The sequence below is a fragment of the Artibeus jamaicensis genome, unplaced genomic scaffold (assembly GCF_021234435.1).
Source record: "Artibeus jamaicensis isolate MK-2021 breed Jamaican fruit bat unplaced genomic scaffold, CSHL_Jam_final contig_1410, whole genome shotgun sequence".
NCBI classification, from domain to species: Eukaryota; Metazoa; Chordata; class Mammalia; order Chiroptera; family Phyllostomidae; genus Artibeus; species Artibeus jamaicensis.
In genome coordinates this window covers 1,246,678-1,264,508 of record NW_026521281.1, presented here as the reverse complement: position 1 = coordinate 1,264,508, position 17,831 = coordinate 1,246,678, and the positions used below count along the sequence as shown (strand labels likewise).

General features: G+C 44.5%; 2 protein-coding genes across 2 annotated transcripts in view; one reads left to right on the top strand and one right to left on the bottom strand.

The window, feature by feature from the left end:
* The window catches only part of FGD1 (FYVE, RhoGEF and PH domain containing 1), a 39,178-nt gene extending 32,228 nt beyond the window's left edge, over positions 1-6,950 (top strand). Inside the window, exons 13-18 of the mRNA XM_037153752.2 lie at positions 2,700-2,730; positions 3,424-3,525; positions 3,804-3,929; positions 4,107-4,268; positions 5,333-5,476; positions 6,018-6,950. Of these exons, the coding sequence (XP_037009647.2) occupies positions 2,700-2,730; positions 3,424-3,525; positions 3,804-3,929; positions 4,107-4,268; positions 5,333-5,476; positions 6,018-6,323 (871 nt within the window). The 3' untranslated portion in view covers positions 6,324-6,950. The remainder of the gene's footprint in view (positions 1-2,699; positions 2,731-3,423; positions 3,526-3,803; positions 3,930-4,106; positions 4,269-5,332; positions 5,477-6,017) is intronic.
* Positions 6,951-7,104: 154 nt separating this feature from the next.
* Positions 7,105-12,052, bottom strand: TSR2 (TSR2 ribosome maturation factor). Its single transcript, XM_037153753.2, has 5 exons — positions 11,938-12,052; positions 11,669-11,759; positions 8,897-8,988; positions 8,217-8,384; positions 7,105-7,980 (listed from the first exon to the last, which is right to left on the bottom strand). The coding sequence occupies exons 1-5, from the start codon at positions 12,019-12,021 to the stop codon at positions 7,846-7,848; spliced, it is 570 nt and encodes a 189-aa protein (XP_037009648.2). The 5' UTR covers positions 12,022-12,052; the 3' UTR covers positions 7,105-7,845.
* Positions 12,053-17,831: the final 5,779 nt, after the last annotated feature.

Below are 17,831 nucleotides of genomic sequence, written 5' to 3'. Positions count from 1 at the left end.
GGAGAATGGATGCACATGGCTAGATGACCTGTTTCTGACAGGCTGCAAGGAAATGAGAGATAAAGAGTCAGAACCCTCATTGCTGGGACTATAGAGAGGCTAGAGAGAAACAAATGTGGGCTAGAGGGTATTTGAATCTCTGGGAGACAAAGCAGCCTGGAGGCCTGCAGCCAGGAAAGGGAGAACAAAGCCAACTGGCACATATGGGGGAGGGCAGGTATGGGGCCTAGTATGGCCTAAGAAGAGTCTGAGTAATAAGCCACATGGCTGTGCAGATGATAGAGGGGGCTGCTGAGGGATGCTGGACCCAGATGGGTGCATTGAGCAGTGTAAGGTTTCCTCCTAGTGGCTGAAAAAAGGCATGGAGGGTTTGCTTTGCAATGGCTTTTACTGCCCTTAAAAAATATACAGGGTCCAGCACAAGTAACGCCATTGAGCATGGTTGGTAGGGTAATAAAATGGGTGTGATAATTTATAGTTTTAATTTGAACATTTCACCTAAAATGTCATATGGTGTGCTTGAGTGTGATATTGTTATGTTATAGAATTACATGCTTATGATTTTGTAATAAAAGTTTGCAATAAAAGAGGGGCGTTATTTGTGCCGGACCCTGTATTTTGGTGAAAACTTTCAAATACAGAGAAAAGTAGAAATACAACAAACGCCCATACATCCACCACTTAGGCAATTGGTTCTCAACCATGGTTACAACCTCAGCTGGGAGGCTTTTAAAAAAACCTGATGTTTGGCATCCACCCCTAAAGAGCCTGATTTAATTTGTGTGGGGTATAGTCTGAATATGGGGAATTGCTAAAGCTCCCCAGGTGATTTTAATGCATGCAACAGGGTTTAGAACCACTGACTTAGAAGTCAGTGGTTCTAACTATTGACATTTTGCAATGTATACCTTTTACTGAACCATTTTAAAGTAAATTATAGACATAACATTACAGCCCTGTATATTCAATTTGCATTGCCAAAAACACTATTGTAGCTCTTAAAAATCAAAAGCAATATTTTCTACTGTGAAGAAATGATAGAATATAAGCAAAAAAGAATTTTTTGCAAAAGAATACCATCAGACTACAGTACAATTCCCTAGAACGGTACTACCTAGAGAGAACCAGTGCCAATATGTTGGGTACATCCCCTTTGAGGCTTTTCCTCTCCACATATTTGTATGTGTGTCATGTGTATGAGTACATACACATAAACACAATGTTTCCTTTCATATTTCATTTATGAAAAATTTCCAATACAGAAAAGTTTAAAGAATTGTACAGTGAACACCCATAAACCCACTGTATAGATTCTGCAAGTGTTAATTAACATTGTGCTATAGTTACTTTATCACAAATCTATACTTTTATCCATACACCAATCCATCTGATTTTTTAAAATGCCTTTCAAAGTCATTTGCAGACACTGCTACATCTCACCCCTACATATGTTGCTGTGTACATCATTAACTAAAGTTCATCATTATTTGTTTTAAGTCCTCTCCTTTTCTTGAGGCAAAATTTTCAAACAATGAAGTAAATGCACAGGCCTTAAGTGTACCAAGGATGAGTTTTGACAAATGTAAACACATCACATATATATGTTTAAGCAAAAACAGAATGCTATGTATTTTTTATATGTTTTCATTTAACATATAAAGTTTTGTACCTCATTCATGTTGTGCATTATGTACCACTCAATAGCGATGTGCCTTTTTTTTTCTGATCCCCTGTTAGACACTTAGGCCGCTTCCAATTTTTTGCTAGAATAAATAGCACTGCAATGGACATACTTATAGCTAAATATTGCCTCACATCCTTAATTTTTCATGAAGTGGTTCTAAGGGTATATACCCTTATTTTCATAATAGAAAAAATACTTTTGATGTCTGAAGTGTGGATATGGAGGGAGACTAGAAGAGACAAAGGAGGGAATCAGCCAAGAAGCTGGGTCCAATTCCTAGTGAGCATTTGATGGGGATGCAACCAGGGCAGAGGTCTTGGAAACTGCAGAGCAGACAGGAGTCGGGGAAGAAAGTCAAAGAAAAGGGGAAATTCACACTAATTGAGCACCTAGTGTACCAAGGATTATGCTGGGCACATGCACGTCACCTCAGTTATTGCTCAGAACAACCCAGACAAATAATTGTCATCTCCATTTTACAAGTAAAGAAAAATAAACTACCCTCCTTTTCTCAAACTTGACATTCCAGCAAGAGGGAACTATTTACAGTTTGTTGTATGTTCCATACTCTTACACACACCTCACCTTTACCCTTCTAGCTGAAGCTAGTGTCTCCTTGAGGAAACCCTTGTGTACCAGCCCCCACCCAAACTCCAGGCTGGGGCAGGTCTCCTCTTCTGGACTCTTCAGCCCAATTTTCACTCTGTCACAGCACTGATACCCTTGTATTGTCCCTGTCTTTCCCCCAATCCCAGACCATGAGTTCCTTGAGGGTAGGGACCTCTCTGAGGCCCATGTCCCTAGCACCAAGTCTGGAAGGTATTAGTAACTATTGAATAAAAAAGCGCAAACAGGTTAAATGATGTGCCTAAAAGGTCACATAGGTTATAAGTGAAGGAGGAGAGGGTCAAACACAGGTCTGTCTGACTCCAAAACATTTGCTCTTTGCCACTCCAATTGCTTTTGCTTGGCCTGCCTAACCCAACATCTTTTTTTTTTTTTTTTTGCCCCCAAGGACTGAGGAGGAAAAGAAAGACTGGGTCCAGGTAACATCCAAGAAGGCTTTGTGGTAGGGGCTGGAGGAGTATTAACAGGTCTCCTAGGGGTTGGTGAACTGTCTCTTAAATCTCACATCTGACTGGTATGGGCCTGAATAACAAACTTGACCATCCTCATTTTACATATAAGCTCACTGAGTTCCAGAGGTTAAGCAGAAACTCACAAATTCTTCCTTTAGAGAACTGGCTCCTCTGAGAGCATAACCCCAGTGAGTTAAGCCCAGACAGTGGCTAGGAAGGCCTTCTGCAGTTTTTCAGCCACTGATCCCCCTCCCCCATTTCACAAATACAAGAACTGAGCCCTCACTGGTGTGTCTAAGCTGATTGGGCATCATGCTACAAGAGGAAAGATTGTGGGTTCGATTCCCCATCAGGGCACATGCCTAGGTTGTGGGTCAATCCCCGGTCAGGGCACAAATGGAAGGCAACCAATTAATGTTTCTCTTTCACATGGATATTTCTCTCCCTCTTTCTACCCCCACTTCCCCTCTCTCTCTAAAAAAAAAAAGAACTAAGGCCTGGATATAGGAAGGAACTTGCTCAAGGTTGTACAACTAGCAAGGAGCAGAGCTGTACCTAGAACCCAACTTTTCTTACTCTGGGCTAGGTCATAAGATTATGAGGTGAGGTTGGAAGTGGGTGGGTTGTGAGGTGATCTGACCTCTCATTTCTTCTCCCCAGGCCATCAACTCCACCCTCCTGAAGCATGAACAGACGCTGGAGACCTTCAAACTGTTGAACTCAACAAACAGGGAAGATGAAGACACACCCCCTCATTCTCCAGTAAGAGTCCCCTTCCCAGAGGCAGTACATGACTTCGAAAGTAGTTTTCTGTTGGTAGGACTGCAAAAAATCACTGGAGAAATGGAGGCCCAGTAAGTAGAAGTGACTTATCTTTAGTAGCACAATGAGGTAGGGATAGAGGCAGGATTCAAAGATAGGTCTTCTGAATGTATCTGTTGTCTCCTAATGATAAACCAAGTCTTGGGGCAGGCACAAGGGTTGGCTGAACTGGACGGGGGAGTAGCTGTCTCTGACCTGGGACCTGGCCTTCTCTCCAGAACGTGGATCTTGGGAAGCGGGCACCTACACCCATCCGAGAAAAGGAAGTCACCATGTGCATGCGCTGCCAGGAGCCCTTCAATTCTATTACCAAGCGCAGGCACCACTGCAAGGCCTGCGGGCATGTGAGTGTTGGAAGGCAAGGGCAGAGGTAGGGAGGGGATGGGCCAGAAGCCTGAAGGCCCAGTTCTGCTAGGGCACAGTCCAAGTGGGGAAGAGGCCATGAGTCAGCTGTGGGAATTGGTGCACTGAAGGGAAAAGCCTTCTGGAATCAGGTATCTCTTGCCCGCTTGCCACTCCAGGTGGTTTGTGGGAAGTGCTCCGAGTTCCGGGCCCGCCTTATCTATGACAACAACCGCTCCAACCGTGTGTGCACTGACTGCTATGTGGCCTTGCACGGGGTACCTGGCAGTAGCCCAGCCTGCAGCCAGCATACACCCCAGCGCCGGAGGTCCATCTTGGAGGTAAGAGCCAGGCCTATGACCACTAACCCTCACACGTCAACCACATGGACCCCAGCCACCCACCCAGTGTGACTGAGGCCTGGTTATCTCTGAAACCATATGGTACGATGTCCATCCATGGAACATCCAGGCTTGGAGTGAGTAAAATGAATGCAAGAGTGAATGAAAGCCAGTACTTTTTATTTAAGTGCTTTAGGCATCTAATCTTTACAGTAACTAATCTATCCTTGCAATTACTACCCCTAGTAATTGCAAGGATAGATTAGTTTTTCTCTTGAGGAAACTGAGGCCCAAGGAGGTTATTAACCCATGTTACACAGCCAGTGAGTGGCAGAGCTTGCATGTTTTTTTAATTAGCAAATTATCTTTTCTTATTATAAAGTAGGATATGTGCACTGAAGAAAACTAGACAATATAAACAAAAATAATAAAAGCACCCTATTTCTTCTACCTACTAGATAACCACTAACACTTAGGCTTCCTATCTTTCTAGGCGCATGCACATTTTGGGTTTGTTTCTTAACCAAATCAAGGTACTTATTTAATATTTAAAGAACCTTTAGTCTGTGCAAGCATTTTGCATCTATGAATTCATTTAGTCCTTACAATAGCTCTACGTGCTTTCTTTCTAAGTCAATACATTTTCACCTAGAGCTGGGATTCTGAGCTAGTCTGTCTTACCCAGCCCCCATCCCCTTAACCACAATGCTAAACTGCCTCTCACTGAGAATAGGAAATGGATGTGTGACAAAAGATGACAAAAAGGTGAGGTATAAATGCATAAATCACTTGAGGAATAAATGGACTGATAGAAGACTGCCTGACTGGCATTCGGGTGCCCCTGCTGAGAGCTGCACACCCCTCCCATCTAACTAGCAGAGGTAGCAGCCATGGCCTGACTGACTCACTGGGAGACATTGGGCAAGTCGGTACTGCCACCTGAATTCAGCGCCCTTATCTGAAGTATGGGCATAGCAATACCTACACTGACAGGGTATTGAAGCCCAGAGGAGCCAGGCTAGGCCTTCTATCATCATTGATGTCCCCTATGTCTCTGGTCACAGAAACAGGCTTCAGTGGCTGCAGAGAACAGCGTCATCTGCAGCTTCCTGCACTACATGGAGAAGGGCGGAAAAGGCTGGCACAAGGCATGGTTTGTGGTCCCTGAAAATGAACCCTTGGTGCTGTACATCTACGGAGCCCCTCAGGTGTGCATCGTACTCCTTTGGGTCCTTTCAGCCACCTGGCAAAACCAGGCTAACCCCTTTCCCCTTCAGTCCTTGACTCCTCCTTGGCCTTGGCACATTGGGGGAGCCTAAATAGAAATCAGAACCCCCACCCTTGTGAGATAAAGACTGACTAGAAACAAGCATGGTGGTCCAATGTATGTAGGGGGAAGTGGGGTGAGTTGTGGGAGTGATCTAGCTTCCTGGAGGAAGCAAGTGCAAACGGGGTATTGCTAGATCCCATTTGAATGGGGTAAACATGTAAATGGGGGTGACAGCCTAGGCAAAGGCTTGAAAACTCTGGTATACACTAACGAGACTAGCCCACCTGTTTCGGGGTATCGGAGGAAACGGGTATTTGAGCCCAACCTGCATCCTAACCCCAGTTCTGACATTTTCCTGTTGCTGTCAATGGAGCCTTAGAAAGTTCTTGAGCAGGTAAAGGAAAAGAGGGGGGTTTAGCAGGTGAAAAATTGGTGAGAAGCCAAGCCCCAAGGTGACCCTGGCTCCATTCTTTACCCAGGATGTGAAAGCCCAGCGCAGCCTTCCCCTCATTGGCTTCGAGGTGGGGCCTCCCGAGGCAGGGGAGCGGCCTGATAGACGGCATGTCTTCAAGATCACCCAGAGCCACCTGAGCTGGTACTTCAGTCCTGAGACAGAGGAGCTGCAGCGGCGCTGGATGGCTGTGCTTGGCCGGGCAGGCCGTGGGGACACGTTCTGCCCAGGGCCCACACTCTCTGAGGACAGGGAGGTGGAAGAGGCACAGGTGGCAGCTTCAGGAGCCACTGCTGAACCCTCTGAAGGCCCCCAGACCCGAGATAAGACCTAGAGGGTTTGGGAAGAACTGGGACCCCCTACCCTACACTCTAGCTGCCCATGTCCGATGGGGGGCCCCAGCCCTCTCCCTCCCAGCTCAGTTAATACTTGAACTCCCATCATGGGCACTTGCAATCCCAAATGCTGGGTCTTGGGTTTTTTTAAATTCATCTTTTCACAAAATGTGGGCTTTTAAAAAAAATATTCCTAGTGATGTTAAATTTTTGTAATCCCTGTCCCCAGGGAGGGGGTGGGAATTGTTGCTAGACCTGCCTGAATTAGGCCATTTTCCCCCATCCCCTCAATACCCTGCAGATCCTGCCTTCACCCAACTCGCCCCAAAGTACCAGAGGCAGGACACCTGGAGTCAAGGGCCAGTTCTTCCACTGAGTTCATGGCCCTGGCCCACCCCTGCCCCTTCAGACAGTGTCTCCACATGTATGTTAGGTGGGGCAGTGACCGGATCCTTCCTGCCTCTCTATGGCTTACAGCTTCTACCCAGCCCCAAGGCTACCCATTATTTTATCGTCCAGACCCATGGCAGGGCCACCGGGCAGGACAGGGGAACAGGGGGGAGAACAATGGATACTTTTGGTTTTGTTTTTTAAAGAAAAATACAGTTTATTTCAGGCTTACGGAAACTTTCAGAGCACTGCTGTGCTCCACTTGTCTGTTTGTTTGTCCAAAGTCCCAGGCTGCTAGGGTGGGCCCTAAAACTGCTCCCTTGCTGAGTTCTGAACATCAGGTTCCAAAAAGATGACTCCAAGGATACTTACAACAGGTCAAGCAACAGATTAAACATTAAGGTATTATTTATTCAGGTCTTAGGCCTCATCCCTGGACTTCGATGGAATCAGATGAAGAGTTTGGAAAGAGGTTGGAGGAAACAAAAAGCAAAGCCCAGGTCACCTAAACTCACCACCTTGCCAAGGTCTTAGAATTCTTGAAGGAACCCCGGGCTGGAGACTGGGCCGCAAGAAGGGAGTGTCCCTGGGAGGTTCCAGTTCCTTGACAGGGGTATAGAGCTGCTGCTGCTCCTGCTGTGTGTGTGTGTGTGTGTGCAGCAGGGAAGTGAGAGAGGTGTCTTAACTTTCATTCACATCATCAATGAATCTCTTTCCCTGCTGCATGTTCAACTCACTATTCCGGACCCAGCAAAAGTATTGGTTCTGCTGGTCCTCTCCCTTTGTAAATCTACCTGCCTGCTCTCAAATAGCATTCAGCTGTTTCAGCCACAGCCACACCCACTCATCCTTTTATCTTCCCTCTGACTGCACCCAAGGCACTGCACTGGGAAAGCAGGCCTCATCATTCTTCATTCGGATGGTAACTTACGGCCCTAGGGGGTGTGGTTAACCAGGTCCTACCACCACAAGACCGAGGATGCTAGGGCTCTTCTTCCCCTGGAGGAAGCTTGACAGGGGAAGAGGGAGAGGGTGGAGATGGAATAACCAGTCCAAAGGCCCACAAGCCTTGAAAAAATCTCAAAACAACTAGCCAAATAAGGGCCCAAACCATTTCCAGACCCACCCCACTCATTTCTTTCTCCGGACAATGGTCCAACCATCCTCCACTATATCCTCTTCCTTAATAGTCTGGGAGTCTGGACCAGAGGATTCAGGCTGGGGGCAGACCCCATCAGCAGCTGCCCCATCATTCGTAGCTGTGACCTGGAGGAGAAATAAAAAACAGAGCTAAATACAATGCCTCCCAGCTGTGGCCAATGAGAGACTCAGGCTCTCCCAGCTTTGCAAGAATTGGCTGTGTGACCTTAGGAAAGCTCCCTGCCCTCTCTAGATAATACAACCACTACCATCCCACCCCCATCACTTCCCTATGATACTAGCTGATCTCCCAGAAAATTGAAAATATCTACATCTCCCCACCCAAGGGGCAACCCTTTTACCTCCATGTCCTCCACGCTGTCCGCATCATCCTCTGTCTCTCTGGCTGTCGTACGTGTGGTGGCTCTAACCCTGCACTTTCTTTGGGTTATGCTGGAAGCCATCTCCTTCAGAGCGGTCCCATCACCCGTCTGGAAGTGGTGGAACATGGTATTCAGCTGCTGGCTCACCTACCAAGAAAACATTCGGCCAACTGAATTTTCTATAGAACCTACAACAGCCCATGTTTGCAGCAAGAGTGGGGAAGGGTTTGGATTTTTCCAGAAGAGAATGGGGCTCTTTTCTTCCCCAAGGGGTTCACTAATAAAGGAACCACCTATGAAGGACTCAGGTAAAGGCCTGAAACACTGAAGGAGGGCCTCCAAGCAGAGAAGGCAATCCCAGTAAGGGGAGTGATGTTAACCAGAGCAGGGGTGAAAAAGTACCTGGCCTGCCCTGCCCTTGGGATGCAGATGAAAAATAGACCTGGCTGAGAATAATGTCTGAAGAAAAAAGAGAAGAGGCAGGGTTTGAAAGGCCTTGGAAGACTAGATTTCCCATTAGGCAATAAGGGGTCATAAAAGGCTTATGCAAGACTTGAGAAAAGAATGGTTAGAGCCAAGAGTCTTAGCCTAAAAAAAATACTTGGGGAGAAGAAAGACTGCAGGCAAAGAGATGGCAGTTGCATCCATGACATGCTCACCTGGGGAAGACTCCCATCCTCCACAACTGTATCAAACTCGTTCGACATGAGCTCCCCAAGGAAGTCCTCCACCTCATCTAGCTCCAAGTCAGCTGAGTAGGAAAGAATAGGGCCCTTTGGTCAAAGACCAGCCAACTTCATCATTCCTGCCTGCTACTCTCCAATACCTATATACTGGGTTCACATCTGGTTGGTAGGTAAGGATCCCAACAGTGAGCCTTTTATTCGCTGAAGTGCTCTGCATTTCCGGGTTTGAACATGAAAGACCCTTTAAAACTGTGGCTCCACAGATACAGGAGGCCACAGACCAATGGCATAGGTAAGAAGAAATGGACATAAGCACTTACTATGATGAAATATCATAGCCTTGACATCAACATCCTATTGTGTGACTTTGGCTAAACCTCCCTCTCGGGGCTTCGGTTACCTTATGGGCCCATATTCCTTTTCTGAATGAGAAAATTACTGAAGAATGTCTTCCACAAAGCTCCTCGCTCTCTTCCCTCTGGGAGACCTCATCCATCCCCCTTGACATCCCCAACCACTCTAAACCTAATATCCCCCAAATCCGTCTCCAACCCAAACTATGCTTTATCTGTTTCACAGGTGCCTATGACCCTCCATATCCAAAGTCAGATTCATAGCCTTACCCTTAAAACCTACTTCTCATCCTGCAGGGTTCCTCTGTTCCTTGAAAGGCACCTAATCAACATCTACCCAGGCACTCATACCAGAAACCTGCCTCCTCCTCCTTCCCCCTCTACAGCCAAACCATATCCAAGTCCCTAATACACCCATTCTTTTCCATGACTGTCACCACTGCCCTAGTTCAGGACATCATCATTTCCTACACAGAAACAGCCTCCTTATCAGTCTCCCTATCGAGTCCTTGCTGCACACTGATTACTATCTGAACTTTCTAGTCAGCAAATCCCATCCTATTACTCACCTTACAACCTGCTGATTAATTTTTCTCACCTACTGCAGTGTTCATATTGTGCTTTTGGGAAGTAACTGTCCTGCTGGGTTTTAAAGGAATCTATCTAGAAAGCTAATGGGAAACAAAGGCAAACAGGCTTCTTTTTTCATTCTTATCCTTATCCAAACCTTTACTATGTTAATGATTCTTGTGACTCTTAAGTAGGAGCTGAAGAAAAGTGCTTTTCTTACATAATTGACTGGAGAAGCTTTTTCCTCAACGAACATCTAACAGAACTACTCTCCCATACTATGTTGTTTGGTCAACGCTGGTCTAATGGGCAAAATTAAAAGCATTTAAGGCCTTCCACATCCTACCCTTTTCCAGGGGCCTCCCCACCCCTCTGCTTCACTCTCTACCATTCTTCTCCCCCACACACCCAAAAACATGTGCACACACACACACTTAATTCCAGTACTGAGCACCCTACCACTTTCCAAATATAATACATAATCCCCTCATACCACAGAACTCAAATATTTGAGTGTTGCTCTCCCCGCCTCCCACAACTAGTTAACTGTTTCTTATCCCTTATAACCCAGCTCAGCCCTGGCTGGTGTGTCTCAGTGAATTGAGCGCTGAGCCCTGCAAACCAAAGTTTGATTCCCAGTCAGGGCACATGCCTGGGTTGCAGGCCAAGTCCCCAGTAGGGGGCGTGCAATAGGCAACCACGCATTGATATTTCTGTCCCTCTCTTCCTCCCTCCCTTCCCCTCTCTAAAAAATAAATAAAATCTTAAAAGAAAAACTCAGATCAATCCCCACCTCCTCTAACAATCTCCAAGAGAAACCTCCCCCCAAGTCTTATGTTACCCAAGCACCCTGAGTTCCTCTTTATTGAACACCTACTGCCCTGGTGTGTAAATGCCTGTTTACTTATATGTATCCCTCACTAGATTGTAATGTTCTTGAGAAAAAGGTCTCTGCCTAATATCATCTCCAAGACTAAAAAACTGAATGAAGAATTTTGTAAAACTAATACTTTGCAAAAGGTCCTCTGCAGGGCCCCTTATTTCTCATATGATCCTCAAGACACAACAAATGTGTAGATCTCTGTTGTTTAAATACTCAAATGTGTTTACTGAGCACCTAAAATGTGGCTAGGCCAAACTGAGACGTGTTAAAACTGTAAAATACCCAGTAGGGTTTTTTAAAAAATATTTTACTTATTTTTAGAGAGACAGGCACAGAAGAAGAGAGGGAAACATCAATGTGTGGTTGCCTCTGGTGCGCCCCCTACAGGGGGGGCCTGGCCTGCAATCCGCGTATGTGCCCAGACTGGGAATAGAACCGGTAACCCTTTGGTTCACAGGCCAGCGCTCAATCGACTGAACACCCAGCAGATTTTGAAAATTTAATGCTAAAATGTACAGCATATCATTAATAGTATTTTATACTGATTACATATCGAAATATTTTGGATATATTGAGTTGAACACCATTCATTTCACCTGCTTCTTTTTACTTTATGAAAGCTGGTGCAGGAAATTCCTAAGTAAAATTATGTGACTCAGGGATGGATCTTATATCCATTTTAGGAATTAGGGAAGTGAGTCTCAGGGAGATAAACGACTTGTTCAGGGTGACACCTGCCTGAAAGGCATCTATCTGACCTCAGGGTTCTGACTCCAAGGCCTGTAGTCATTCACTCCACCTAGCCCTCAGGGTACCAACCGACAATTGCTCATGAGTAAATGCGGACTCCACAACCTGCCTTCTGTGCCAGGCCCCTGGCCTCCTCGTTCCCTAACCCCACCAACCCCACACACACAAGACGCAGCGCCCCACACTCACCATTGCGGAAGAAATACTCCTCCACTGCACCTCCCAGCCACTCGGCCTTCTCCCGGCTGTGCACTCCCCCGAAGCCATTCTCCACAGCGATCTGTGAACATAGGCCCAAGTGGACCATGTCAGCCCGAGAAAGAGCTCACTTGAGGTGACGTAGGAGTTCGCCACCTGTGCCGCCGAGCCTCAAGCGCCAATCCCGGCCAATTCCTATTCTGTTCCAGGCCCTAACCATTCTTGGCCCAGGCCCCGGCCCGGGCCGTGGCCCTTCTCACCTGCAAGGCAGGCCAGGCCTCCAAGGCAGCGCGGACGCCAGCTCCGAAGAGGGCTCTCAAATCTTCCCCAGCGCCCGCCATCATCTGGTCGAGCTGCACGTGATGCCCAGGCAGACCAATCCCTCCTCAGCAAGACCCAGGCACAATCGAAAACCGAGCCTGAGAACCCTGTCTTCTTTCCGCTGACCTGGCAGCAAGACTAGAGCAGTAGAAACGTTGATCGGAGCAATAGATGACACCCACATAATTACTGGCGTACAGTATATAAAATCAAAGGAAGCCAGAAGTGGGCAACGCGTGGGTTCGTGGGTTCTGAGCCCCTGGGTTCTGGGCCGGACTGCTCAGAGAAGATGTGAGGAACTTATTAACAATACAGATACCAGTCACTGGGGAAGAAGAATCAACCTCAGAGAACGTAGCCTAAAAATCTGCATTTAAAAAATCATCGTTACATCTGTAGAACACTACACCCAAAATAGCAAAATACACACTTTTCTGAAGTGCACAAGAAACATTCTCCAATTCAGACCATATGCTAAATCACAAAGTAGGCCTCAAAAGAGTTAAAAGGATTGAAATCAATCAAAGGATGTTTTCCAACCACAGCGGGGTGAAATTAGAAATCAACAACTGAAGGAAATTTGTGAAATTCACAAATATGTGGAAATTAACACACTTCTAAACAACAAATGAGTCAAAGAAAAAAATTACAACGGAAACTGGAAAACATCTCGAGTTGAATGAAAACATAAACACAGCACACCAAAATGTCTGAGGTGCAGCTAAAGCAATGTTTAAAGAGAATTTTATAGCTACAAATGCCCATTTGATAAATCATATTAGTAACTTAACCTTCTACTTTAGGAAACTAGAAAAAGAAGAACAAAGTAATCGCAAAGCAAGCAGAAAGAAGGAAATAAAGCTTGGAGAGGAAATAAATGGGATACAAAATAGAAAAACAATAGAGAAACTCAATGAACCAAGAAGTGGATTATTTGGAAAGATCAACACAATCAACAAACTTTTAGCTAGATTGACTAACTAAAAGCGGCAGGGGAGACTCAAATTATTGAAATCAGGAATGAAAAAGGTGACATTACTACTGGCTAGTCAAAAAGGACCACATGGTGCTCTGACAGGTGTGGCTCAGTGGTTTGGGTGTTGTCCAGCAAATGTCTGGGTTGCCACCACTCCCCCCATTGTGGGCATGTGAAAGGCAACTGATCAATGTTGGATCGATATTTCTCACTCACATCAATGTTTCTCTCCCCTTCTCCTTTCTTTCCCCTCTCTCTAAATAAATAAATAAATAAATATTTTAAAATATACTTATTTATTTATGCTTAGAGGGGAAGGAGAGAGGGAGAGAAACATCCATGTATGGTTGCCTCTAGTTCATCCCCTGCTGAGAACTGGCCTGCAGGGAACTGGCTTGCAACCCAGGCATGTGCCCTGACTGGGCATTGAACTGCGATCCTCTGGTTCACAGACCCGCGCTCAATCCACTAAGCTACACCAGCCAGGACTTAAATAAATAAATAATTTTTTAAGACCACATTGTATAATACCATTTCTACTAAATGTACAGAATAGGCAAATCTATACACAGAAAATAGATTAATGGTTACTCAGAGCTTGGAGAGGAAGGAAATGGTATCCGACTCCTAATGGGTACAAGATTTCTCCTGGGGGTGATGAAAATGTTCTAAAATTACATGTGGTGATGGTTGTTGTAGGGGCTGAGTTTTGCCCCCTTCAATTCATTGTATGTTAAAGCCCTAATCCCCAATACCTCAAAATGTAGAACTATATGGCAATAGAGCCTTTAAAGAGATAATTAAGGTAAACTGAGTCCATATGGGTACATCCTCATCCAATATGACTGGTGTCCTTATAAGAAGATGAGATTAGGACACAGAGACACCAAGACACATGCCTGCATGAAGAGATGACCATGTGAACATGGAGAGAAGGTGGACATCTGGAAACCACGGAGAGAGGCCTCAGAAGAAACCAAACCTGCCAACGCCTTGATCGCAAACCTCTAGCTTCCAGACTTTAGAGAAAATAAATTTTTACTGTTAGAGCTACCAATCTGTAGTAGTTTGTTACAGCAGCCTTTGCAAACTAACACAGTTGCACAACTCAGAAGATATACTGAAAACCATTGAATCGTACGTGTTAAATGAGTGAAATTTATAAATAATATTTCAATAAAGCTGTTCTTTTAAAGAGATATTTATTTATTTATTTATTTATTTATTTATTTCTACAGATGGGAAGGGAGGGAGAAAGAGGGAAATAAGCATCAATGTGTGGTTGCCTCTCACGTGGCCCCTACTGGGGACCTGGCCAGCAACCCAGGCATGTGCCCCAAACTAAGAAGGGAACCAGTGACCCTTTGGTTCACAGGCTGGAGATCAATACACTGAGCCACACTAACCAGGGCTCGATAAAGCTGTTCTTCTTCTTCTTATTATTATTATTAATGTTTGAATACAGTTGTCTCCATTTTCCCACCACCACTTTCCCCCATCCTACCCACCCCCACCTCCCACCCTCAATCCTAAATATAACCAGAGACATTGAAATTAAGAATAAAATTGTTCTTAGGAAAGTATTATAGATGACTTTCTCTCACAGCAAGTTTGCAAACTTTGGACTAGACCATTGTTAATAAACCATACTGGATGATTCTGTGCCTGGCCCTGTGCTGAATGCTGTTGGGTCCTAGGGTTTGGTCAGATGCTCAAAAAGCTCCAAGTCTGGCATGCAAAACTTGTCCAAGGACCATAGAATACGACCAGTGCTCAAGGTAAATCTAAGTTTTGAAGGGCCTGAAGGAAATACAAATTTGCAAGCCCTGTTTAAGGAAAGTAGTACAGCCCTGGCTGGTGTGGCTCAGTGGATTGAGTGCTGGCCTGTGAGCCAAAAGGGACGCTGGTTTGATTCCCAGTCAGGGCACATGCCTGGGTTGCAGGCTGTGTCCTCAATTGGGGACGTGTGAAAAGCAACTGATTGATGTATCCCTCACACACCGATGTTTCTGTCCCTCTCTTTCTCCCTCCCTTCCTCTCTCTCCAAAAATAAATAAATAAAATATTTTTAACAAGAAAAATAGTACGAATTTAGGTATGACAGTGAAAATTGCTTCAGATTTACAAAAGAAATCTCAAATTTTATGAATTACAATTTTTTAAGCTGACAAATGCCACAAACATCCTCAAATCCAGAAAAATAAAATATTCTTATTAATTGCCTGATTCACCCCTCTGCTAATGTTTTCATTTTTTATACCCTCTTGTAATATGACAATTATTTAGTAATGACTATAACAAATAACTATGGCAATTATTTAGTAATAACATTTCCTAGAGAAAATAAAATGAATTCAATCCCATTCAGTGGATCAATTTTTTTTTATTATTGGTATTTAGAAAAGCTTCAACTTTGCAACATGTTATTATTAGTAATGTACATTTTAAGATTGGTGTCAAATTTGGGGAAATCTCTATCTAGTTTCTTTTACATGTGTGCTGTAAAATTTCAGGTTTTAAACTGTTCTTGTGCAGTGCCAAATCTGAAATGTGCTTGAAATTTACAATGCTCAATCAAATAACCTGAGTCTTGGAACTGGCCTGTGTTAAGTGTAGGGCACCAAAGCTTAAACTCTATTAGTTCTCCAGCTCTGTGCGATGCCATAGCAGAAAGGAGCACAGGAGCCCAGAGAGACCAGCAGAGGGGGTTCCTGAACCAGTGGTGGGGGTTGTGACAAGGCTCACAGAGATGATGCCTAAGGTGATAAAAAATTTGAGTGGAATTTTGCCAGGACATAAGGAGTTTCTACATGAGGGTGATGTTGTTCCTAAAAGAAAGAGTCCTTCATGCTGAAGAAATCATGTATACAAAAGAATCAGAGGCAGGAAACTAAGTGGTGTGAGATGAGCATCACGAGCATTCCCAGACTGATAAGCTCAGGAAGCATAAACTCCTTCCCAGCTCCAGAGACTCATTCTGGCAGACACAGCAATTTAGATTGAGTTCAAAGAGGCCCAAATGAAGAAACTGAGCTTAAGCACCTCTGCCTGAGTTCCTACAGTCTGAGGCCTTAAATTTACATGGAGATTAGATTCTGATCTCCAGTTCCAAAGCGTATAGGTTTTTTTCCCACACTACCAGGCAATTCTCCAACATTCAACTGGGTATGTCCTACAATTCAACTCAATTCCGACACTATCTGGAGGTAGTATCAGATCCCATAGGTTAAGGGCTCAGTCCTATATGTATACTTCATACGCCAATTGCAAATCCAGGTTGCCACCTGTGCTTCTGACCAACAGCTATGGATTAGAGATTCCAACTACCATCTCCTTGGATTCTGTTAATTTGCTAGATTGGCCCATAGAACTCAGGGAAACATTTTACTACTAGTAGATCACGGGTTTGTTATAAAAGTATATAATGGGAACAGCCAGATGGAAGAGATACATAGGACACGGTATGGAGAAGGTGTACATAGATTCCATGCTCTCCAAAAGTGCTACTCTCCCCAAATTTCCACGTGATTATCAACCCGAGAGCTCTCTAAACCCTGTCTTTTTGGGTTTTTATGGAGGTTTCATCATAGGCATAATTGAGTAAATCATTAGCCATTGGTGATTGAACTCAATCTCCAAGCTTCTCTCCCCTCCCAGGAGGTCCAGGGATAAGACTGGAAGTTCCAACCCTCCAATCACATGGTTGGCTCCCAGCCCCCATCCTTAGGTTACCTAGGAATTTCCCAAAAGTCATATCATTAGCATAACAAAAGACACCTTTCACCACTGTCATCACTTAAGAAATTCTAAAGGGGGATTAGGGGCTCTGTGCTAGAAAAGAGGTGGAAGACCAAATTCCAAATGCTTATACCTTATTATAAATCACAATATCACAGCAGGCCTGCTAGAAATCCCCACACATGGAGCCCCCTTTTGGGCTCCAACAAGCCAAGGCTTCTGAATGAAACCTGAGATAGCCTCGAGACTGAAATTCAGGCTGACTATACTAAGTGACAGAGGTTTTTCCTTATTCTGTGCCTTGAACCCATCTTGCAATCTGATGAAGCCAATATATTTCTCCCCAGAATAATGTTCTTAAATGCATAAAATAAAATATAGGATTACAAAGGAAACCAATTATATTAAAATGCAGTTGTGAAAATACTACAAAAAGGAATTGTAATATGTTTCTTTATTAATGCATTAAATACAATGATCAATTAACATGTTAAATGACTACAGTACTGCAATTTCAAAGTAATGATAAATGCAAACAATATTTTAAGAGATCTGCTATGAAAAATATCTGTGTATTGGTGATAAAGTCACTGCTAATACTACTGTGGTGGGTTGCCTACATTCGTTATTCAAAGAAATGTCAAATTTCATTGGAAGTTAGTGAAAATAAGATATAATTTTTTGCATTCAAATACACGCACAGTCAAATTGAATTCTATGCATGACACTTTATAAGTCCATGCATCCCAGGCTAAGTACTCCTACTCTAGATCCTACTCTAAAGTGCACATTTCAGGCCAAATTAAGCCATCAAATGAAGATGACCAGATTGACATGTCAAAGACTGAGCCCCTATTGTAAGTGTCCCAGAATGAGCTTCTAGATTATCCATTTCACTGACACCCTGAGGAAGCTCCCACACTGAGCCCCTAGACTGAGCTCCCAAGACATTATGCCAAAAATGAATCCTTAGACAGGCACTCAGTGAGGGGGGTCCTTGACAATCCAGACTAAGGATGCCACACTGAATCCCCAAAATGATGACTAAAGGCTAATCCCCAAAATCGAGCTAGCCCCCTTGCACTGAGGCTCCCAAATCTGGGCTCACAAACCTAAAGA